Source organism: Peromyscus leucopus, chromosome 1 (assembly GCF_004664715.2).
Source record: "Peromyscus leucopus breed LL Stock chromosome 1, UCI_PerLeu_2.1, whole genome shotgun sequence".
Classification (NCBI taxonomy): Eukaryota; Metazoa; Chordata; class Mammalia; order Rodentia; family Cricetidae; genus Peromyscus; species Peromyscus leucopus.
Window position 1 is genome coordinate 139,798,705 of NC_051063.1, and position 24,331 is coordinate 139,823,035.

Consider the following 24,331-nt stretch of genomic DNA (forward strand, 5'->3'; position numbering starts at 1 on the left):
GCTAACAGTTTGATTTTTTCTTTTTAAAATTATTTTTATTTCTAATTATGCGTATGCATGTGCATCTGTATGGGGGTATAGGCATGTGAATGGAGGTGCCTGCAGAGGTCAGAGATGTTGGGGTCCCTGGAACTGGAGTAACAGTTATGGGCGCCCTGGTGCGGGTATGCTGGGAACTGAACTCAGATCCTCTGGAAGTGCAATACATACTCTGCTTATCCACTGAGCTGTCTCTCCAGCCCCTGGATTTGTTCTTACGCTGTCTGTGCTGATTTACATCTTCAGACAGTTTCGTCTAAGCTAGGCTCATGATCACCCTCGTTGTACAGAGGATGAAATTGGCTGAGTGATCAGAAACACTCACTCAAGCTGGGCGTGGTGGTGCATGCCTTTAAGCCCAGCACTCTGGAGTCAGAGGCCGGCGGATCTCTGGGAGTTTGAGGCCAGCTTGGTCTACATAGTAAGTTCCAGATCAGCCAGAGGCGATCTGAGGGGACGGTGGGGATTACTGCAGGCTGGGGCTGAGGCTGTCCACAGAGATGCCATCTGGTTTTCACTGAAGTTGAATTGAGCTGTTGAGCTTTGTAGGGGCCGATGGAGTCTTCATCATGTGATGACCCACCCCGTAGGTTCTTACTTGTTCCAGATAGGGCAAACTTGGGCATTCCTCATTTGGCTGGCTCCACTCTTGGTTTAGATTTCTCTCACTTGTACAAACAGGCCACTGGATATAGATGAAGCCAATGGTCTAATATTGGTCTCAGGTATTTCTGCCAACCTCATCAATGGAGAGATGTGTTACCAGTGCCTCTCAAGCCATTGTGACCTCTCAGTTATAAATCTGATAAATATTCTTGAGTGTCCTCTGCTCTCACTCTGCTTTGAAAAAGCAGGGGAGGGGACAGGGAAGATCGTTGGTCAAGTGCTTGCCTTGTCAACATGAGGACCTGAGTTGGTTATAGGGTACATTACCTGCCTAGTGTACGCAAAGCTCTGAGTTCGATCCCAGAAACTCACATGTGTTACATGCACACACACACAATTTACTTATACTGTGTCTTGAAGAACTGTGTTGGTTCACTTGATAGCATCAAGTATGAACCTATTCTTTTAAATTTACCCGTCCTTTCCTCGTTGATACTTCAAGGGCAACTCCTGGTCTAGTCATCTGAGTTGATGAGGCAGTCTTTGTTCGTGTTCCCCATGACCTTCAAGTTCAATCCTATCGCCTCCCTGCCTTTATCTTCCCACACTGAAGCCCTAAAGGAACACTGCAGGGCAGCCTCTTGTGAAAGATGCTCTCAGGGGTGACTAAATGTTGCTCAGCCTTCTACAGCCTTGAGATATTATTTCTGCAGGGGAAGGACAAACGTCAGCCTGGGAAGAACATTCTGTTTTGGCTTGGTGTCCAGCACCATTTTTTTTTTTTTGATAAAACGTTAAGCAGTTTCTGAATATCTAGACCTGCATGGCCTTTAGCTAACGAACATGCTACAAAGACCCTCAAAATCCCCTGGTGTGACTCTAAACGGCCTGGGCTCTAGAGTCTGTTTTCTCATCCCTTGGACTGTGTTACTGGAAATGCATGAATTCGGGCATGTGCCTGCAAAACTTCGTTTGTGTTTTTCTTACTCAGTCTTAGGCTCGCTCACCCAGGAGTTACTTACTCACCGTTTCTCTGCTATCTCCACAGAACCTGCCCCTCCTCTGCAGGCTGGAACCATCTGACCTTGCTTTCCTCAGATAATCTATGTAAATTTAAGCTAAATCTGGGTGCACAATCAATCCTGGGGGATTCCCCACTCTTCTTAATTCTTCATCCAGAAAAGCACTGTTTAGTTTCATTTCTTGTCTCTGAGAATAATTCTAATCTTTGGCAATTCCCTTCCTCCTACTATGCAGCCACTGAACTCTTTTTTTGTTTTGTTTTTTTGTTTTTGTTTTTTGAGACAGGGTTTCTCTGTGTAATAGCTCTAGCTGTCCTGGAACTCACTCTATAGACCAGGCTGGCCTTGAACTCCCAGAGATCTGCCTCTTCCTTGTCTTTCGGTTTGGTTTACCTCCCTCCCATTAAATTGTCCAGTTTCATGTTCTCGTTCCTTCTAGGAGCTGTTGTGCTTCATCTGGATAACTGACACTTTAGAGTGTGCTTAGCAATAGTAATTCGGTGCAGATTCTATGAGAGTAACTCCTGAAGGGGACCACCACACAGGCAGCCGCCCTCTGTGGGGACGAGGGTGCCAAGTGCAAGGACAATTGTACATTTTGGCCATGAGGACATCACTGCCACCCTTCATTACGACGGTCTTCTCTGCAGTAGATGATAGGATAGGCAGCCATAGAACTTTCTCTCCCTTCATAACAGGTTAGGAGAGGACTTTGCCCTATTAATTTGCTTCCAAAGCATTTGTAGACTTGCTGTCACTGCTTTGGCACTAAGAACCTCTTCAGGGCTTCGGAGTAGGATTCAGTGGGACAGTTACTTATCTGGTGTATGCAGGACTTTGGGTTTGATCCAGCAAAACACACACACACACACACACACACACACACACACACACACACACGCATGCACGCACTATGGATTTTGAAGACTCTGGAAACATGCTCCTTGAGTCGTTCGGCCCACTCTATCTTCCTAGCTTTCTAGCTGGTCTCTTTTCTCTCTGTGTGTGCATGCTATTTTTGTTTTGATGGTTCTGTTACTATGAGGATGACTTCTTGGTAATTAAGAAGACTTCTTGGAGATTTTTTTTCTCCACCATTTAAGTGTTACTGTTTCTGAAAGAACGTATTACACTGATATTCCAATAGCTCTCTTTAGAAACTGAGGCATCATCTCACCTGGGATACTTTCACATGCACTAAAAAAAAACAAAACAAAAAACCAAAAAAACATATTTGCAGATCCTAGTCACTTCTGAAACTTTAAATATGTATTATCAGATTAGTAATAGTTTTTCCTCACAAGAGAGAAATTACTTTTATTTATGCATTGTTTCTCTGTTTCACTCAAAGAACTGAGGGCTCTGGGCTAGACTTGAGATAGCCTGTGCTGAGCAGCAGGCAGGCCTGGTCTACACAGGCAGCTCAGTAGAGAACCTGGCATCTCAACACAGGATAGATAACAGTGCCCCAAGAGGGGTGTTTCTGGGGTTCTTAGCACTCCTGAGTTTGTGGCCCATTCCCACCGTCACAAGACAACACGGGCCTCTACAGAGCTGGCGAGGCTTTTGCGAGACGGTTGCCAGTAACTTCTTTTAAATAGGACACCTGTCTGCAAAGCATGACATACATCCTCTGCCTCAAATGCACAGCCGTTACCCACAATGCTTTTCACCATCAGTATCGGCCTCACATGGTCTAAACCAGCCTCTGCCAAGATTTCATTTCTTGAACAAACTGTATCAGACAGACCCATACGTCAGCCTTCATGCCTATCAGTCTATTTCTAGAACAGTCAGAGAATCTTCAAGGCCTAACGGACCAGCTTAGTGGATCTGGGATGTGTGCGTGGAGTGTTCTTGGAACCTCACAAACTCTGTCCCTCCATATTGGCATGAATGTATTTATTCACCATGCTAGGAAGAGAGAAAAATCATTCCCAAGACAGAACATGCTAGAAGAACAAATTTCCTTGCCTTTCAGTTTCCTTCAACCCAGTACCAAATATATTTATAGAAAACAAAATAATAATATGGGTCCATGTTAAAAAAAATTCAGTGTTCTGTCAAATGACTCTTCCTGGATGCAGTAACTGTTAATGGTTCATGCACATCTTTCCAGATGTTTCTGTTTCCATGTGTGCATAAGAACATATCAAACTACCTACCTATCTATCCTTTTAAATAGAACACTAATATCTATCTGTCTGTCTATTGATCTACTATTCTTTTTACTATAACACTACTATTGCCCAAAACTATCAGCCTTTGACTGTCCCCTCCACAGTGGGTGTTTCCTATTCTATTTCCATTTAAATCGTACCATGAATCCTCCAACATGGCAGAGGCAGCCAAGAGTTGAGTTCACCAGCCAAAGCCAATGTGTATATATTCAGACAGAATGAAATGCAAAATCGTGCGTCTGAGGGATGTCAGGTGCCTTTACAGTTATGTCCTCTCATCTTCCTGGGCTTCAATTCCCACTTTAAAGTCATTTTCTCTCAGAAAGTTCAGATTGGTCGGTGTGAGTACTGCTGCCACGATGCCTTGGATATGGCACCAGCTGCTTCCCAGCCATGCCTCTGCTGCCCCAGCCCACGGTATAAGCTTTCTCTTGCCCTGAACAGAAGCAAGGGCTTGCTTGCTTTGTGTTCTGTTTTCCCAGCCTGGATCAAGGATGCACAGGACTCCTCCTGATGATCTTCTAGCAGTTTCTAGGGCCATATTTCCATCTTTATGTCTTGGTCCAGCTATTATCCTTCCAAGACCCTCAGCAAACTCTTGCATCAGCCATGTTTTTTCCTTCAGCATTTCCCCCACGTCCCTCCGCAGGGATTATAAAAGCGCATGCCACTGGAATGTCGCAATCAAAGTCTCTGCCCCTACTTTTCTCTTGAGATATCTGTCAAAGGTTCCAAAACACCTAACGTTGTCTACAAAAGTTCCCATTCTTCTCCCTACAAAGCCCAGTATAACAGCAGGCACATGTGTGAATTGCTTACCTGTCAGTGTCAAGTCTCAGGCTTTCACATATATTGCAGTACATGTGAGGAAGGAGTCATCTGGGGATGAGGACTGTCTACTTCTAGCTGTGTGGTCTAATCATGGCTTGTCCTATCTAGGGCCCTTCAGCTCCTACACCTGAAGAATCACAGCCTGGCTGTGTCTGGGGGTGTGGTGGATGGGTCTTCAAGTACCTCAGTCCCTGTTGTAGGGATGCATTGAACTCATGCTACCTTTATAACTGCTTGTCCTAGTCCAACAACATCCGACTTAGAAATTCATCTTTACCATTTCTGCATTCCCCCAAGTGGAAATATTGCTGAGCAAGTAGGAAATGTTATCTGAGAAGTGACGTTTTTATATTTTACATTTTACTGTCCGCATGAAATTCTCCAATAATAATCTACCTGAAACCATACTCTGAAGTCATTTAATAACCTCCTCTCGTTTTTGAAGCAGCCTTTGGGGGCCAATGAGATGGCTCAGTGGGGAAAGGCGCTTGCCGCCAAGCCTGACAACCTGAGTTCCATCCCTGGGACCGACATGGTGGGAGAGAACTGACTCCTGCAAGCCGTCTTCTAACAAAATGTAATAAAAACACTAAAGGCAGGGGCTAGAGAGACGGCTCAGTAGTCAAGAGGCTCTTGCACAGGATCAGGGTTCAGTTCCCAGCACCAGTATGTGATGATGGTTCACAACCATTCACAACCCCAGTCCCAGGGAATCCCACACAGTCTTCGGGAATCTAAGGCACTAGGCACGTGGTGTACAACCGTACACAAAAGAAAAACACTCATACAGCTAAGATGAAAATAACTAAATCTTTAAAAAATTGAAAACTGCTTCTGGATACTTATACACACAAAATATGCCGTTTTTGTAATGATGAGTGGACCACACAGCCTTTACTTCTCCCTATTCCAGTAAGTTCCCGAGGACAGAACTGGCTTGAAACCATTTACCCACCACATGGCAGCTGTGTGAGCGGACAGTGAGTTGAGGATGTATCTCTCCTCACCAGCAGATGGCTACCCTATCTGTATTAACGAACAATTTGGTGCTGGGCACAAATACCATGGACCTTTAGCAAGAGGAACAGGCAATCAAGTTATTCATCAAACCCAAAACATTTGTAAAATGGGGGTGTACCGGTAGCTCCCTCAGAAGGTTGCTGTGAGGGTTAAGGGAATTCATTCAGTTATACAATCCGCTCAGAACAGACCGCCTGGAACAGAGTGTTGTTGAAAGTGCTTGCCAACATTAGTTGTGTATAGTGAAGAGCATTGTTTGGGTTATGATAGAATGCCTATGATGTGCCAGGTTCTGTTAGAGCCTTTGCATGTGTGGGAACTGGGGGGAAACCCACAGCATCCTGTAAGGACCCCTAGATAACCTTGACTTTGAGTGGGTTTTAGGGCCTAATGAGCCCTCATTACAAGAAATAATTCTATAGATAACCATAGAATTGCCTTAACTAAGTAAGTGGACATAGCCAGTTCCTGTTTATAAACGAGTCTGAGACTTGGGATGGCTAAGTGACTTGCCCAAGGTCCTCAGGAACGCAAATGTCACAGCAGAGACTAAATCCAGGCCTTGTGGTGCCAAGTCCAGTGTTCTTCTTACCAAGTCACAGCTGTGCCTTGTCTTCACCCAAGGTTTATCTTTTCCTGTCAGCTCAATAACACATCCCATATGTCTCATGATGGATTGTGCGTTAGAAATGGGAATATGTTTAGAGAAATACTATTTTACAGACACTAACACAAATAGAAAAATGTTTTTAGAAAAGGAGTATTTCCCGCGACAATAAGTTACTTCTAAGTGACTTCAGAAGTAGAAACGGACTACAGGAGTCTTCATGTCCTTCGGGTGGCAAGAGGTTTTTATTTTTTTTTTTAAATTTTTCTCTGCCAAGTATTCACAGTGCCCTTTCCTGGGTTTAACCATGCTCTAGACCACAGTGAAAAATCACACAAGAAATGGTTAAGTTAGTCCAGCTGCAGCATCAATTCTGTACAATCTCCTTCAGCTTACAGACCATTTGGAGGCGTTTCGGATTGCAAGCCAGGTGTCTTCTGCCTTGGACGGTGTGTGTATGTGTATGTGTGTGTGTGTGTGTGTGCGTGCGTGTGCGTGTGTGTGTGTGTGTGTGTGTGTGTGTGTGTGTGTGTGTGTGTGGTTGCGGGGCTGTGGGGGGGAGAGAGATCTGTTCCTTAACCAGGCCCTGAGTCAGTAGACCCTGCCAATGGCAGCCACTTACTCAAGAAGAGATCTCATTCCTGCCCTTTAGGAGCTCTTTTCTTAAGATATCCCCAGCAGAGAAAAGTGAAAGCAACATCAAACCCTCAGCTGGCCTTGAACTTCTTACATAGCCCAGGCTGCCTTGACCTCCTGATCCTCCCGCCTCAGCCTCTAAGGGCTAGGATGACAGGAGGGGTCACCACGAGCTTTCCCTGTCCTATGATGCTAAGTTGGGACATAGAGTAGTCAGCTTAGCATCGCTATGATAACCACCAGAGGGGAGCCTCTTATTTATTTACTCTGGTTGACTGTTCCGGAGGTGTCAGACCAGAATCTTCGTTGCTTCTAGGTCTGTGGTGAGGCCATCCGGCCACTCATCTCTTGGCAGACAGGAAGGAGAGAGAGTGAAAAGTGTAAGGGACAGGACACATCCTTCAAGCGCACTCTCCCTGTGAACCCACGTTCCCCCAATCGGGTCTTGTCTCCTCACGTTTCCATTACCACCTCACCCCCCCATCCCCCAGTAACACTGTCAAATTGTGAATCCAGAAATGGGTTGACCCATGATGAAACCGGCGCATCCAAGATCCAACCACATCCTAAAAGCCCATCAGCTGACAACCCCAGTACACGAGCCCCAGGGAAACAATTCAAACACAACAGACGGCATTCTGAAGTCCAGACAGCAAACTTTTTCTGCTGCCGTGACGGAGGCAAGACAGTCAGCTAAACGCTCATGCATCTCATGGGCTAGAGCAGAAATGACCTGCCCATGCCTAGCAGGGATAGACCCGGAGGAGATGTCACCATGAATCGCCTCTCAGCAATGCAATTGCATGAAAACTCTATTATTTATACTATACCTTCTCCCTTCAGAGGTGTTTAATTAAATGAGAATAAAAGCACATTACCCACCCCAGTGTCCAAATATTATTATTCTCTTCAAGGTACCAATTATTTTAAAGAAACCCTGTAATTTTTGTGGTTCTGTCAATGAGCTATGCATTTCTGTGTGCTCTCTGGATGACTAGGGAAAAAAAAATCCTCGTGTGGATTCCAGTGTCCCCTGGTTATGTTTTGGTCAAAGCAATCTATTTTTCAGGATGACACCCTCAAGGGCAGAAAGAGCATACTGGGAGCTGAATTCTGAAGTCAGCAAGATTGCTCAGTTGCTGTCCATCAGCTGGAAAGCCAGCATTTAAACAGACTAAATGGGTATCCCTACCAGGGAAAAGTTAGCCAGCAAGACCGAGTGAGTGGGCTATCAAACTTTAGCAGACAGAATCAGACTTAGTGAAATGAACCTGTGTTAGCAAACTGTGAAAGTACAGTGTGACCTCAAGGTTTACGAACAGACCCTCAAGAGGGAGGGGAACACACAAGCACCAAGTGCTGAGTAAGTACCACGTGTGAGTCTAACAGGAAAGTGAGTTCTGTGAAAGACCATCTGAAGTATGGCTGATGTCTCGTGCAAAGTGACGAAGGTTTCCAAGGCTGTCACGCGTCAGTCTTGGTGTGTTTGTGTGTTCCCACCTCACAAGCCATCAAGAAAAAGATTCTTCAACATGCCTACGGATGAGCAAAACTTGTTTGTGTCCATCCTTCAGAAGACAATCATGCGAAGAGGAATGTACTGGTCCAGACCCTTGGAGGACTCGGGCAGATGAGCTCTGTGCACACAGATAAGAAGAGCCAAAAGTCCTATCAGGTAACAGGACCAATTGCCGCCATCAGGCAGAGCAAGCGCCTGCAAGAACTGGAGATCGGAGCATCCTGGAAGGTGACCAAAGATGGCATCTCTCAAAATGCTCCAACGAAATACAAGGCAACACGTTTGAGAGCATGTCTCTCCACTTTGTGGATCTCTGTTTTGGCCCTCAGAGGACGCCGAAGCTAAAGGAATTGGCCTTGTTTTAGTAAAATCTTTCATTTTCAGGGATTTTTCTTTTCCCTTCTGTTTTTCACACTCTGGCTAAGTGCAGTATTTTCACTTCTGAAAATCCGACCTCTGGGCAGCAGTACTTTAAATAGACAATTGAAAAACTCAAAGTAAATCCCACGGGGAGCTCCATCATTAACCCTCTGCGTAAACTGCTTGCTTACACCTTCATTTCTCACGCAGAGGGCGTGGGGTTGCAGGCTCATCAATTAGCAGCGCCTTTAAAATGTTTTAAATAAAAGACTTCTGCATTTACATAGTCGATTTCTGCCAAGATCCCAAAACTGCTTCTTCTTGTCCTTAGAATTAGAAAGGTTTATACCTCGCCCGGCTTCCTGCCTCTGACCCTGGATTAAACCGTGTGCAGCATGTTCCACTCAAAGGACACGGAAGTCTGCCTGATGTTACACGTACGCATGGCAAAGCGGTCCTTCACTTTTTGAGTCATCCCCGTTCATGACTAAGAGAAGGGGGATGTAATCGGGATGTTGGTTAAAGAGAGAGGAGTCTGTCATTTGGGCTGGAAACCAGACAGATGGGAAAACCAGACTGTCTTCATCAGGTTAACCTCAGTTTAAGGTTGTTGAATGACTAAACACTGAATAGGTAGACACACAAAGCCATTCTCCTCAAGGATCCCACAAGAAACAGAAACAGACAAAGGTAATTTGAACAATTACATTTAGAGGGGTTTCGCCTAATTTACTTAGTAGAATTGGCATATTCCAATTAGTCTGTGAGGCCTTCTGATAATCCTCCTCTGGTTTTGCTGTTTCACATGGGTGTACCCATTTCGCCTCCCCCAACTCTGGGTGCCTACCTTTGAAGGTTTCAGGGGGCATACCTGCTCCTTTGTCTCCCCTGCATACTTTAAGGCATGACCGAATTTTGCAGCCATATATGGTTTTTAAAATGGGCTTGAACCTAATTCATCTAGCAAGGTTGTAGCAGAAAAGAGCATGTTAAAGCCATGGTTCTCAACCTTCCTAATGCTGTGACCCTTTAAGACAGGTCCTCATGTTGCGGTGACCCCCGACCATAAAATTCGGTTGCTATTTCATAACTGTAATTTTGCTACTGTTATGAATTGTAGAATATAGATATCCAATATGCAGGTATCTGATATGTGACCCCCATGAAAGGGCTGTTGGACCCAGGGTGGCGACCCACAGGTTGAGAACCACTGATCTAGACTCAGAACTATGGCCATTCCCCTTGACCTCTTTGGAATCCTTTTCCAGGAAATGAAAATGCCAGCAACCGTACAAATGCCGGCCTGCTTCCTGGGAGCAGTGAGCATCCTGGTAAAGGGGGCTGGGTCCCTCTGTCCTGGTTTCAGGGGTGTGTAGTATCTATGCCTTTAATTCTGAACTTGGACTACAGAAGGCTGCTGAGGAGCAGACTCAAGGGCCTGTATTAAACAGGAGCTTCCAAGGCTGCCTTCGACATCAGCCCACATACTGGGCAGGCAGCAGTGAAAGTCAGATATGCTCTCCTCTAATAAGATGACAAGCTAGTCAAACGTCCCTTTTGTCATGGTTATTAAGCAAGTACGTGCCAGTGGGGAGACAGAACCAAGACAGAATGGTGGGGGTATGATGGGCAGACCAGCCACGCATCCTGTGTATTAGGAGTGAAAGCACCAGTCTTCATCAGGGAAGGAAATGAGGAGCAGGGTTTTTTGGGGGGTGTGGGAGGGAAGGAGGTTGGAGCTAGGAATGTGACTCGGCTGGTAGAGTGCTTTGCCTGGCATGCACAAAGCCTTGGGTTCGATTCCCAACGGTGCACATATCAGGTGACAGCGTTCAGATGGGAAAGGTAGGAGAATCAGAAGTTCAAGGTCATTTCTGGCTAGGTAGAGAAGTCAAGAGCAGTTGGGGGATACATAAGACTTACCAGGAAAGAAGAAAGAAAAAGGAGGTTGGGTCCCCCCTTACTACCACGGCAACCCAGAGGAGTCCGGGGGTGGGGAGAGAGTGGAGGACACACTTGATCACAGGCAGGAAGCCACAAGGCTCTCCAAGGAGCAGAGTGCCCTTCCCACAGAGAACTCATTCCCTGCTAGTATCAGCTGGCCTGGAAGGTGGCAGCACAAACCAGCCATAAAGAACGCACAGCCTGCCTGGATGTGTGGGTGCCCCACCCAGAGCCTTTGTCCATCTGCATGGCATCCTGCAGTCAGTCATTTCAGCGAAGCAGGCTTGCTTGTCATGATGCTTTGGTAGGTGAAGAGCAGAAATTCTTGCCCTCGTGTGTAGAGAAAAAGAGACCATTTGGGGGCTACACTCTTCCCTTTCAGTGCAGATGACATGACACTTGCCCAGTTCTTCAGTTATCCCTAAGAGCACACTTAAACATCTAATCTCTTTTCTAAGGGTCATGGCTTAACATTAATTTCACAAATCACCTATATAGATATAGATACACTGGAGAGCAGTAAGGTGACCGCACAGGCTCTCCAGATCCCGGGGCGAGAAAGGCACCAGGTGACTGTTTACCTTGTTTTTTTGCTGGAAGATCCTAAAACTACACAAAGGGAGTGGAAGTCCTTGAGGTGATATTCTAATACACTAATACAATTCGCCATTCGGTCCCTGGAGCTAAGCTCCAGGCATCAGGGCGTTCCAGCTCCGCAGGAAGGCAGGGACACTTGCGAACTAGTCTTTCTGGGCATGTCTAGTCCCCATCTCTCCACCTCGCACAGGCGTCTATTTTGAGGACGCCCAACTTTGTGGCTTGAGAGGAAGGTACAGCTCCCCATTTCCGCTAGATGGCGATATTTTCCCTAATCCATCAGCCTCAAGACACCCAATTTATAAAATAAATACAATCCAACGCCTTCCGAAACCACACCACATAATAACAGCGCAAGACTCCCATTAAAATCCCAGTCTGGGGAAATTGACTCTCCCTCCGAGCAAATCTAATGCAATTACTTTACTAAGATGCAATCTAGAGTTGCATCCGAGCGTCTTTCACATTTGCACCGGTCCCCCAATACACCTGCCCCTCTTCCCTAGTTCAGACCCGGGAATGAGAAAAAGGCGCAAGTCAGGCGCTGAGTGTCTTGCCTTCCTCTCCACTTAGGAACGAACGTCCAGCCTTTCCGGATTCTCTCCCCTTAGCACCCACCCCAAGCCTTGCACCTTCCTGCACACCGGACAATCCCAAGCAAGGCGTCACTCACACTTGAGCCTGGAAGGTGTACAACGCCAACGTCCCCCACCCCCCTCACCCGGGCAGGCGCGCTGGTTTTCAGCCTCTGCACCCCCAGCCTAGGTGAAGGGAGCCAATGGGGCTTCACAGTCGGTCGGCAGGGTGGCTAGGACCTGTCCAGAGCTCTGAGGGTCAGGAGGGGCTCTTGCCTCAGGAAGAGGTGGCCGCGCAGGAGAGAGGGAGCTCCAGGCCGGTTCACAGTGGGTGGGACGTGCGCCGGGTCTACCCAGCCACGCGCAGCGCCTGCCGCCCGCAGGACAGCATTTTAGAGGGGAAAAAAAAGAACAAACACCAAACCACAAAACTTTCCGGCTGCCAAGAGCGAAGGCGATTCATCCCAGGCAAAGCCCCAAATGTGTGAGATGAGACACCGGGTTGGGGGAGCCGCAGATCAGTGCGGTGGCAGCCGCAAGTGCCGGCGGCGCCTGAGGGACGTCAGGACCCCTTGCCCCGCTGTCTGCACTTACCTTGGCGGCTGCATGAGCCCCTCCAACCCGCGGCGGGGTGGCGCTGGCGGGGCTGAGCGCGAAGACTAGGTGTGGGGCGGTCGCTCGTGGGCCCCTGGGCGAGGTGGGAGGGGCCCGGCTGGAGATGGTCCCCGCAGCTCCGCGGACTCAGTAGCGGCCCGGGGCGCGCCGCCTGCTCCCGGGCTGCATGCCTGCGAGCGCCTGGAGGAGCCGGCCCCGGGAGCGGTTGGCCGGCCAGTGCTTCCCGGGAGCAGGGCTCGGGCGGCGCAGCCTGCGCTTCCGAGACAACTGCAGAGTAGGGCGAGTCGGGCTGACCTGCTCCCTCGCCCGGCCCGTCGCCGCCACCGCGGAGCGCGGTGTCGCGAGGTTCGTTTGCGCGCGGCGGGGAGGGGGCGGGCCGGGCGCCCCGGGAGCGGGCGGGGGCGAGCGCGGGCGGGGCGGAGGGAGGGGCGGGAGAGGTGGGGTCCGGGCTCCGAAGGCTCCGCCCCTCCGCGGTCCCACCCTTGCCGATCCGCGTTAGTGGGGTGTGTGAGGACTTGGGGGCGCGCCTGCCAGAAAGCGCACACTTTCCCTGCGGGCTCGCGATCCCGGGGTGCGAGCAGCAAGTGCGGAGACCCTCCCTGCTGCCAACGCAACCAACTTTCCTAACCCGGGGCAAAGATGTCGTGGAGCCCACATTTTCAATCTGGGGACCCACGGTGGTCAAAGGTTTCTTATCGTGGATAAATATTGACCTCTGCGGAGCCGCACCTTTGTACTAATGGGATTTTACTCTCGTTTAAGAATCTTATTGGAAAAAAATAAATAATATGTGTATTGCATGCACAGTGCCCGTATATACTCGGCTACAATTACACATTTGCAGAGTCTGAAGTAAAAGGACCGTCTCGCACGCCCTCCCCACTGCGGTCCAGCCTCAGAGGTAACCTCCGGTCACAGCGTCTTCCCACCACCCTACCCCGCCCTCCTCGCTTAGATTGCCAGAGGAAACTCCCCGGCTTCTCAAAAGGATTCTTCATGCAGCTCACGCACACAGCGGTGAGCACCGCCAAGGCCGCAGCGGCTCATCCCCAGGGTCTCGCCCCAACGCCACGTGTAGGTCTGAAACCCTAGCTGGGGTGTGAAGTCAGCCGGGACACACAGCTCACACCCAAATTAGCACTGCCAGGACATTTTAGACAGGGTTACGACCTGACCTTCTCTGTATACTGAACCAAGCGCTTGAATTTGGATAGGATGAGATCTCCATATTTAATGAAAAGATATCGTTGCTATTAAGACACCATCGTTATTTATTCTGTGGTCTTAAAGGGATGTGGTTTTGAACTCGATGTCCTGCATTTTATTGGCCAAATGAATTTGGATAATCTATAACTGAGCTATAAATAAGCTCCACGTGCTTTTAGCAGGAAGGGATTGGGTGTTGCAGTTGGCTAGTTTCCATAATTAGCCTCGACCTTGGACAAATCTTTTGGGTCTGCTAAGCCTCAGTTTCCTTGTCTATAAATATGGGAGTTGCACTAGAAAGTGTGTGTGTGTGTGTGTGTGTGTGTGTGAGCTGTTTTTATCTTTCTTTTTCACATTCCATCACCTTCTGCTTAGGGACTCTCCCCAACCCCATCCCCAAATCCCAGGTGTTGTTTTCCTGGCTCTGACATCAATCTGTAATTACACCTTTATTTGTGGCCTTCTCATCATACTGTAAGTGGTCAGGAACCTTTCCTTGGGGTCATCATGCCATCCCCAGCACCCAGGAGAGTCTGGTGTATTGCAGATACACAGTAATTGCTATCACTCAGTAGTCTCTCTCCTTTTAAAAAATGCTCTTTGGAAGAGCCTGGCATTTCACAATTTATGTCTCATTTTCAAAAGTCATCCTTGGAAAGTACCAGGTAGGCTTTTCTCACTTTGGGGTACAAACAGCCTACTTCCTCGATCAGAGTTTAAATCTCAGCTCAACTGTGGGTCAGTGGAGGAAGCCAGAGTTATTTACCTTGATGAGTGTGGTCGATGAAGACAGGCCTATAAATACTACTTACTCACCCATACTCAATTCCAGTGGAACTACGCACAGGCAGCTGAAATATGCCTATGAGCACTGTCTTTAAATAAGGCCATGGGGGTATGTTGAGGGTGCCAATTAACAACTGTACTTGGCTTCAAGAATAATCTAGGAACATCCCTAATATAAAACTCCAGGGAACCTTTGTTTTTCTTTTAACCCTGAATTCCTTAGGCATAGGAACAGAAAATAGGCTAACTTGGGCTCAAGACTGTTTTGTTTGTTTGTTTGAATAAGGCAGTAGCAAATTAGAACAGGAAGCAGCAAGCCACAGAAATATCTATAGCAGTTTTTTTTCCTCCTCCTCCTCCTCCTCCTCCTCCTCCTCCTCCTCCTCCTCTTTCTTCCTTTTGGTTTCTGGGTTTCTCTGTATAGCCTTGACTGTTCTGGAATTTGCTCTGCTCTGTGGACCAGGATGGCCTCGAACTCAGAGATTTGCCTACCTCTGGCGCCAGAGTGCTGGGATTAAAGGCGGGCGCCACTACACGCGCCCCAGTTTCTCTTCTGCTGTGCAGAGTAGCGGAGGGAGAGTTAAAATCTGGCTTCATAGAAAGGCAGCTGGGGCATCTGCTGTTTCCCCGGCCAATCTTTCCTTCCATTTGTGAGAAGGACGGCTTGCTCGCCACGGAGAGGCCAGGTCGCCAGGCTGCCCCTCGCAGCAGCAGTTAGGGGAGAGAAGAGCCAACGGCCCCGGCTTGCGAGAAGCGCCCGGCTGTTGGCGCACCCGGGAGGCGGTTCTCCTCCGAGCCCCACGCCCCGCGGGCGGGCAAGCTGGCGGAGCTCCCGGGGTGTGGAGCAATTTGCTGTTTCTGTCGGTTGCAAATGAGTGGTGGCACCTGCTGGGCGAGAAGGCACCCTCAGAAAGTGGAGGCAGCATGAGTAGAGGAGAGGTACCTTTTTGCCTGACTGACAAAACAGGCACATGGCGGGCTATCTCTCAAGGGTCGGAGTCACCCCCCAGCCCCGACCGCGCGCCCCCACGCTCAACCCATCCTTCTCGATAACTTCAAGTGCAGAGCTGTAAACGTGTAGCCAGGACTCAGAGTACCGAGTCAGAACTCTGCCAAGACCCCGCGGAGAAAGAGCGACACTCCAGCTCACCCCTGGCCCTAGTGACATCAGGGAAGGCAGTCAGCGCTGGGAGCTTGCCTTCTCCGATCCAAGCAGGGGTTTTGTGTCAAACACTTCATCATCAGGCCCGAGGCTGGACCCTGCAAGGACATCGTGATTGCACAACACAGTCTTTGCCCTGAGGCACCTGTAGTGTAGTTGGAAAACAGGAGGAAAAGGATCTTTCTGAGGAGTGGCAGGCTTCTTGTCCATCCGGGTAGACCCCCTCCTTCCAATAAAATAGTCCTAATAAAATCTGCTCTTGCAAATGCTACTTTGGGTCAACCTGCTGGCCCTCCCTTCCAAACAGTGACCTTATGAAGCTGTGACCTGCTAAAAGAAGTAAGTGTGAAGGGAGGGCCGTAGTTGCATAATCTGATATTGCCAGTTAGATTTTATCCTGGCCAGCAGCTGTGGGGTGTGTTGGGTTTGGGGGTCCATGGAATGAGGAACATGCAGGCCATATGGGAGAAAACCACACAAAAGGGAGATGTTTTCACGAGGCCAAAGAAACAACTGAGTTTCAAACAGTTTACATCAAGTCTAAAAATGGACACCAAGGTAGTGACTAGATTCAGTAAGTTTGTGGGAAGTGTGGAGCCGGCTCAGCAGGGTAAAGGTGATTGCTGCATGTGCTTACTGCCCAGACTGATGACCTGAGTCCCATCAGTCCCTGGACCCACGTGATAGGAGGGGAGAACAGACTACAGAAAGTTGGGGTTTGACTGCCGTCTTCACTGAAGAGTGAGCAAAAGAGAACCATAGAAGGCAGCTGAGTTGAAAAAAGAATAGAAATGGATGACTGGAACTTGGTTTGCAGAGACAAGAGGCAGAAGAGCAACCAGGAGATCCTATTACTCTTGGCATAACGTTACGGAAAGTGTGTTCCCGGACACTTAGAAGACACTAGGAAGAAGGAGCTGTTGGAGGCCCACGTTGCACAGGGTTGAGGAATGAAGAGATACCAAAGTGGCAGACGTGAGGTGGGCAGATAACCCTGTGGGAGAGTGCTTGCCCAGCAAGTGCAAGGCCCTGGGTTTGATCCTTAACACTACAAAGGATAAAAGCATACAGAAACCATGAAGTTCCGCTACAAAGAGCTGAAGAAGGGGAGACTTGGGGAGAGAGAGGTTGATGATAATCAGACTCACGTGGCAGGGCACCGCCAAGCCATCCTTGGAAAGTCACTTAGTTTTCTATACCTGATAATATGTGGGAATGTTTAATTTAAAAACCCAGGGCCTGTGCGTATGGGTGAGGGTCAGTGGATGAACATGCTATGTTAGCCTGGTAAACTGAATTCTATTCCTGGAGCCCACGTAAAAAGCTGGATGCAAGGATTGAATCTGTTATCGAGTACCTGTCTGTGGTGAGATGGGAAGTGGAGACAGGGGGATGGCCTGGAAGCGTGTAGGCTGGCTAGCCAGGAGTCCACAGCACAGCAGCAGCAGCAACACAAGAGATCTTGCCTCCAAAACAAGGTGGAAGCAGAGAGCTGACTCCAAAAGTTGTCCTCAGACCTCCTCATGCACGATGTGGGTGACACTGTTACACACACACACACACACACACACACACACACTATCATGACAGACATTGCCAGCTTTCGAGCCCCATCTGCTGGGTATGGTAGGATGGTAATCAAAGTAAAATGAGAATTGGGTTTGTTAAAAAAAACAAACCAAAACAAACAAACAAACAAACAACTATCAGTCCCAGGAACAGAAAACAAACACCACATTTCTTCATTTATTTATCTTTTTTCTTCATGACTTTAGGCAGTAGAATAAAGTGACTTGGAAGTCGACTCTTCTGTGAAGCTGACTGATTTAGACATGAGTGCAGTTGGAGGGTTTGGGTAGCCGCAGCTGCAGACCAGCTGGGATGTGGTCAGTGAACATAGCCTCCCATCCCACAATGACACCCACAGAAGCCAGACCTTGACAGTCTAGAGGCCCTGGGAACCAGCTTGGCAGGCCGCATTCCCTTTGTGGTGATCTGGAAGGTGGGGAGGCCTGCTGGCTTCTTCTTCTTCTGGGCTGGGGGGATCCCTGTGGCAATCATTTACTAAGTTCCTCCCCTACAAGCACTGTCGGTATCCACCATAGATGCTGCCTATGTCCTTGTGCCCATCCTAGCAGGTAAGAATTAGTTGTTGTATTTTATAAAAAAATGGGTTCCAAAAGCGAATAAGCAATCAGGATTTGTATTCATGTCTACCTACCTGAGTCCAAAGCCAATGCATTTTACATTAATGAATAGCCTTTTTTTTTTTTTTTTTAATTTTTCTATTTCCTTACACTTCTTGTTAGGCTCAGGACAGAACTACTACACACCCTGTGTCCTAGGGAGTCAGCATGGACCTCTGCTTTCTACAGTGTTGTCAGAGCTAGTGGAGTAAGCACGTCATGCTGTCACCTACAGTGAAATGCATCCAATGTTCATGGATGAGCTCCTCTGGTGCATTGTGGGCTCCGAGGACTCCAAGTCATGTGAACCACAGGGATGCTCAGAGAGACACTGTACTTCATTAAGCATTCTGATGAGTGTCCTAAGGATGACTGAGTCATACCCGTTTCATGGGCTCTTATTTTGCTTGCTAAACTTTGGGTCCTTCGGGAGGGAATCTCACTGGTTGGATAGAAATAAATCATACTTCACACAGGGAGATCTTGGTTTCCAGTGAAGATTAATTTTAAAGGTTCCCTTAGGAGAGCACCAAAAATTGAATGCAGACTACAGAGCAGACACATTTATCCATGGATAGGAGGGGGAGGGAAGAGAGAGAGAGTGAGAGTTTTAGGGTGTTAAGATTTATCAGAAGGTACTACTTGAAGTATTCAATCATGTGTGTATGCATGCACATATGACATATATATACACACATACACATATACATATATATTATACACACACATATATATACACACATATACATTACACACACACACACACACACACACACACACACACACACACACACACACACACACACATATGGACTTGCTATGTAGCCCAGTCTGGCCTTGAACTCTCCACACTCTGGAGTGCTGGGATTACATGTTTGTGTCACCATTCCTGACTTCAATTATCTTATAACAAAAAATATCACTAGTATTTAGACTATTGATGTGATATTTGATTAGGGTAAGGCTGGACTGTTGTAAAGAGGAAACTCAATAATAAGACTTCAAGAATAGAGTTTATTCATTGCTATCTAGGGTGAACTTCTAGGTTGGCAGGGGACTCTGCTCCATGTGATCATTCAGATTCTTGCCAGTCATTGTTTTGTTCAGTTTCCCTCCCTACAGCCCTATTGTGATATAAATAGTTAGAGCTGGAGTGTTGTATGACTGGGTTGCAGTGTAAGCAGGGCAAAGCATGTGGAGGAGGGCTGGCTCTGTTCGTATCATTATGGCTTCTCATTTGTCCCTATCTAGCTGCAAGGGAAGCTGGTAAATTAAAGTTGCTGGGCAGTCATCAATCTATTTCTATGCAACAGGGAACGTAGATTGTTGTTGCCTAGCAATATTTGGTTGACAACTTGCAGCTGAGTACTTTTTTTTTTTTTTTTTTTTTTTTTTTTTTTTGAGACAGGGTCTCTACATAGTCCTGGCTGTCCTGGAACTCACTATTTAGACCAGCTTGGCCTTGAACTCACAGAGATCTGCCTTCCTCTGCCTCCCGAGTGCTAGGATTAAAGCTGTGCAACACCATGCCCAGATCAGAAAATGCATTTTATTGATCCAACATGGCATAGAGGGAAAGTGCTGGTTCTGGACCCAAAGGACCCAAGTTTTCATCTGTGCCTCTCGTATTGGAAAAGATGGCCCTTGTTTTCTTCGACTGCTGTACCCTCCCTCCTTCAAAAGCCACTGGGAGGATTAAGAACACCACAGTTGCTTGATATCATTATTCCAAGTTGGAATAAATAAAAACAACCCTGAGTTAGCTTAACTGGAAATTTTGTTCGAGAGCCAAACCATCTTACAGAATCTAAAGACAGGACATCTAAAGATGAACTTCTGTGGGGAAGGCCTGGGATTAGAACTGGAAATATTTGAGAGGAACAGGATGAAAGAGCCGGAAACCCCAGGAGTCATCGATGTCTTAGCAAATACTATGGGTGCTAACTTCGATGTTGATCTTGACTGGATCCATTTCTCTCCATCTCAACTCCTCACCTTTGAACCGTGCTTGGGAGGTAACAGCCCATTGCCTGGTCCCTCTGCATCCATACTCCTGCTCTCGAATCCAGTCTTTGACATAGCAACCAGAATGAAGTGTAGAATTGTTTGTGAGATGCTGTCTTCTCTTTGGGACTTCAACTGTCCTTTGACAGTGTGTTGACTAAAACTCGCCTTGGCTTCCTGTAGCCTCATAACCGTGGGGATTTCTCTGACGGCACTTTCCACTCTGCCCTTGCCACTTTGCCTCAGCTACTCGCCCCAGCTGCATCTAAATGTGTAGTCTACATCTGGCTCCTGCCTCAGGGCCTTTGCACTGGCTATTGCCCCTGCATGGAAGCCTCTCAAGAACTTCTCCTTTCAGCAATTTGCATCTCAGTATTAAATCTCAGTGTGCTCTCTCTTACTCACCACCCTATTTTCTTTCCTTCTCTACCCAATACTTACCATGATTTTACACTTTTCTTACTAATCTATGTTTATTGTCATCCAATTCCTTTTTTTTTTTTAAATAAGGGAGGCACATCTTTTCTTTAAAAGTTATTTATTTTATGTGTATGCATGTTCTGCCTGCATGTGTTTTTAGGTAACACATCTGTGCCTGGTGCTGGCAAAGCCAGAAGAGGGTGTCAGATTCCATGGAACTGGAGTTAAGGACAGTTGTGAGCTGCCATGTGGGTGCTGGGAACTGAACCCTGGTCCTCTACAAGAGCAGCCAACGCTGTTAACAGCTGAGCGTCTCCCCAGCCCCAGTTGGTACTCCGTTCATAGAATTCAACATGTCAACAAGTAAAATCTTTGTAAAAGTAGGCAACTCTTTATTTATCTCTTTTGCTCAGGGATCCTTTTAGAATAAACTGTATAAATTAAACAAACAAACAAACAAACAAAAAACTTGCTGGGTGGTGGTGGCACATACCTTATATCCCAGCACTTGGAAGGCAGAAGCAGGTGGATCTCTATACATTTGAGGCCAGACTGGTCTACAGAGCAAGTTCCAAGATAGCCAAGGCTACACAGAGAAACTGCCTCGAAAAACCAAACAAACAAAAAATGACGACAAAACCCCAAAACTGTATGGTCACTGTTTCTGATCTTCTGAAAACTTAACTGTGTATTTTGAACTTTCCACTTCAACAAATACTGACTTACTATGCTTACATTACTTCATTACACAGATACATCACACCTAACTTAACTGCCTTGTATTGGGCATTGGTGCACATTCTGATATAGAGACATTTTTACACATTCTTCATGTCTCCCACACACCTTTGAAATACTGAATCAAAGGATGTCGATGCTCTTGGGCCTGACGACTTCCAGAAAAGCTGCAGTTGTTTTCGGTGCCTCCTAGGAGTGTGAGAGTGCCAGCTCCCCAAGACCCCAGGAAGAGGACTGTAATTTTTTTGTCAATTTGATGTACTAAAAATGCCACCTCAACGTATCAATTCATACCTTAAGATTCCATCACCAGGGGTGTAGAATTTGTCCCTTTGTTTATTAAATTCTTTCTTCTGTCCACTGTTCACTTCCTTGGCTCTCTTTTGAAATTGGCATCTTATCTGCATGTGATTTTCCCTTTCTCGGTTGTGGATTTTCCTCGTTTGTCTTTATTGCGGGAATGAGGGGCATGGCTTCTCTCTGTGCTCTGCAGGCTCCCTGCAAGTGCCCTCTTCTACACTAGTAGGAAAGAAGTTACCTGGGTCTATTGCCTGAGGAGGTGTGCGAAGAAGTCCGATGTGACTAAAGGGGCTGGTGTCTTATAACCTGGCTTGTAGCTTTCAATCCCTTATGAACTGTGTCTGAATGATCGTCGGGAGACCTTCACTTGGCCCAAAGCCATAAAACTGAGGCAGGGACATCTTCAAGAAGGGAAGTAGCCCTTCATCCATTTTGTGAGTCTATACAGAGTGGACTGAGGCCAACCAATCAGAGTATTCATAGAGCATCCAAGCGTTGCAGACAAGTGAACGTCTAGAGATGCCTTCTGAGTCTTCAGGGAACACTTTCAGTGATTGAGGCCTTAGCCCAGGAGGTAAGCAGAACCTCTCAGTGCAGCAAATGGTACCGGCCAAGCTTTGGGCCAACTAACTCCCTACCAACCCCGAGAGTGATCACCGGTTTCAGGCTTAAACAGAGAAAGGGAATCCACTCTAGGGGTTAGTTCTTGATAGTTAAGTAGTCAATCAACATTTCCTCATTCGAATTTTATTTCTCTGGTCTTCTCTTCCCCAGAGGGCACGATTTCCACTGGAGCTGATTCATTCTTAGGCTTGGTTACTGGAGAAGTTCTCAGCAAGAAACCCAAATCTGAGACCTACTGCTCTTTCCTGTGAGAAAGAATGCTCAGAAAGTCCCTTGCGCAACCAGGGAGGGGACTGGTACCCAAACCAAGGAGATGAAAAGATTCAGCAGGAAGCTGGGTGTGGTCAGTTAAAGCATTGCTTTTTAACCTGAGTGTCCCCCTCCCTTCCCCCCTCCCCTTTCCTCCCTCCCTCCCCTTCCCTCCCTCTCTCTCCCTCCCTCCCTCCCCCCCCTCCTCTTTTACTCTTGTGTACACATGTACAGGACTTAAAGTATTCTTGTGATAAAACAATAGCAAAAGTCATTGTTTTAAAAAATATCTTGGCAAAATAAAAAGCTACCAAATGCATATTTCTCCCTCTAATTTCTTCCATTCTTCTGGAACATTCGCAAACATTATATAACATTTCAGTGTAAGGCTCTCCATGTCACTGGGAGCATGATGGATGCCTTATCCTTTAGAGAAGTCACTTTTGTAGAACCCCCAAACTCACTTCTCCAACACCCAGCCTACTGTCCTTTTCTTCCCAGCGGTAGGCCTGTGGACTTCTACTTCATCATCCCAGTGGGGTGCCGGGCTGCCAAGTTCAAGAGGGCTGTGGTTGGCCTGACGGCGGACAGTTGATGATTTTTAACCTCTACGATTCTAAAGTTGCATTGGCCAAGATCTTCCAGTCTGTAATCATATAACAGCGGCACCCACACTCCTGGCCTCCAGAAACAAAGCATGAAAAAGAAGCCAGCCAGCTCAGCATGGAAGGAGCTTGTGATCTAGGGACCTGAGTGAATTCCCAGAGGGAAATGCCAGGAGGAAGTTCAGGTCACATGGCTCTCCTCTTCCCCCACTGTGTCCCAGCTTCTTCAGACTGGGTTCATTTCAGGAACTGCAGATCCTCCAGGGAAACTCCTTAAGGGCCCCGCTTCACACAGCGGAAGTCAGCTTGCTTGTTTTTAAATGAGCAGGATCCGGACATTGGATTTTTTTTTTTTAATTTTAGAAAATACAAAAATAAAGCAAGAAGATAAATATAAATGGGGGAAAAAATGAAGCTTCACTATTTTCTCAGTTGTGGAAAAAAAATAAATAAATAAAAAAGCATACCGTGGAGCCTGGAAGCCCAGATCTGAAGAGCAGAGGCAATCAATGGAATGGATGCAGAGTTAGCCCTGCGGTTCAGGTTTGCCGTCCTGTGTTATCACTCATTCCAATTCTCGGGCTGACGACTTCTGAGGTATTATTAGGAGACACGAGGTCACTTTCATATTCCTGGGAGAAAAACTCCCTGATTTGCAGTGAGATCTTGGATTTGACCTGTGGCTTTTATGTCACCCTGGATCAGCGGCTGTGATTCAGGTGATAACACAGAGCAAGCTGGCTTTTGCTCGTTAACCTTCCTTCCGTACCTCGAAGGATAACCTCAATTTCTCCGGGACTGCCCCGAAGCAGTAGACTTATGAAATACCGGTGGCAAGGCCGGAGCCTGTATTTTCTGGGGTCTGGCTGGACTTCTCTGTGGGCCGCCTTGCATATTAAAAGGCCTGTCTGGGCTGCAGGCTTTGTGTTCTCTGCTGTAAGCTGAAACGAGGGCCCAGGTTTGAGTATCTACTGCTCTCTACATGGCTGGGCTGGTTGGCTTCCTTTTCATGCTACATTATCTGGAGGCTAAATGACATGGGTACTGCTGTTGTGCGCATGGTGATTGGAAAGCTTCAGGAAACGTGATTTTAAAACCATAAAGTTGGCCGGGCAGCGGTGGCGCACGCCTTTAATCCCAGCACTCGGGAGGCAGAGGCAGGTGCATTTCTGTGAGTTCGAGGTCAGCCTGGTCTACAGAGTGAGATCCAGGACAGGCACCAAAACTACACAGAGAAACCCTGTGTCCAAACCAAACCAAACAAAACAAAAACAAAACAAAAAACAACAACAACAACAACAACAACAAAAAAACCCCAAAAAACCCAAAACAAAAAAAACCATAAAGTGTGAGGATCTGTAGAAGACCCCTCCCGGGTGACAGTGTTCACCAGGAAGGGCCAGGACCCAAGGGATGGATTCTGGAGCCAAGGGTGCACCCTCAGCCTCCTGGGCTTCTGCAGAATCGCAGGTTCAAAGGGAGGGCTTGCAGCCACCTGTG

At 47.4% G+C, this 24,331-nt stretch overlaps 1 protein-coding gene and 1 long non-coding RNA gene across 2 annotated transcripts in view; one reads left to right on the top strand and one right to left on the bottom strand.

The window, feature by feature from the left end:
• The window catches only part of Rgma (repulsive guidance molecule BMP co-receptor a), a 45,210-nt gene extending 32,323 nt beyond the window's left edge, over nucleotides 1-12,887 (bottom strand). The window contains exon 1 of the mRNA XM_028893283.2: nucleotides 12,531-12,887. Within this exon, the coding sequence (XP_028749116.1) occupies nucleotides 12,531-12,544 (14 nt within the window). The 5' untranslated portion in view covers nucleotides 12,545-12,887. The remainder of the gene's footprint in view (nucleotides 1-12,530) is intronic.
• On the top strand, nucleotides 12,810-22,320 carry LOC114709443. The gene is made up of 3 exons (XR_003736931.2): nucleotides 12,810-12,896; nucleotides 13,396-13,568; nucleotides 22,128-22,320. It is a non-coding gene; the product is annotated as an uncharacterized LOC114709443 (long non-coding RNA).
• The last annotated feature ends 2,011 nt before the right edge of the window (nucleotides 22,321-24,331 follow it).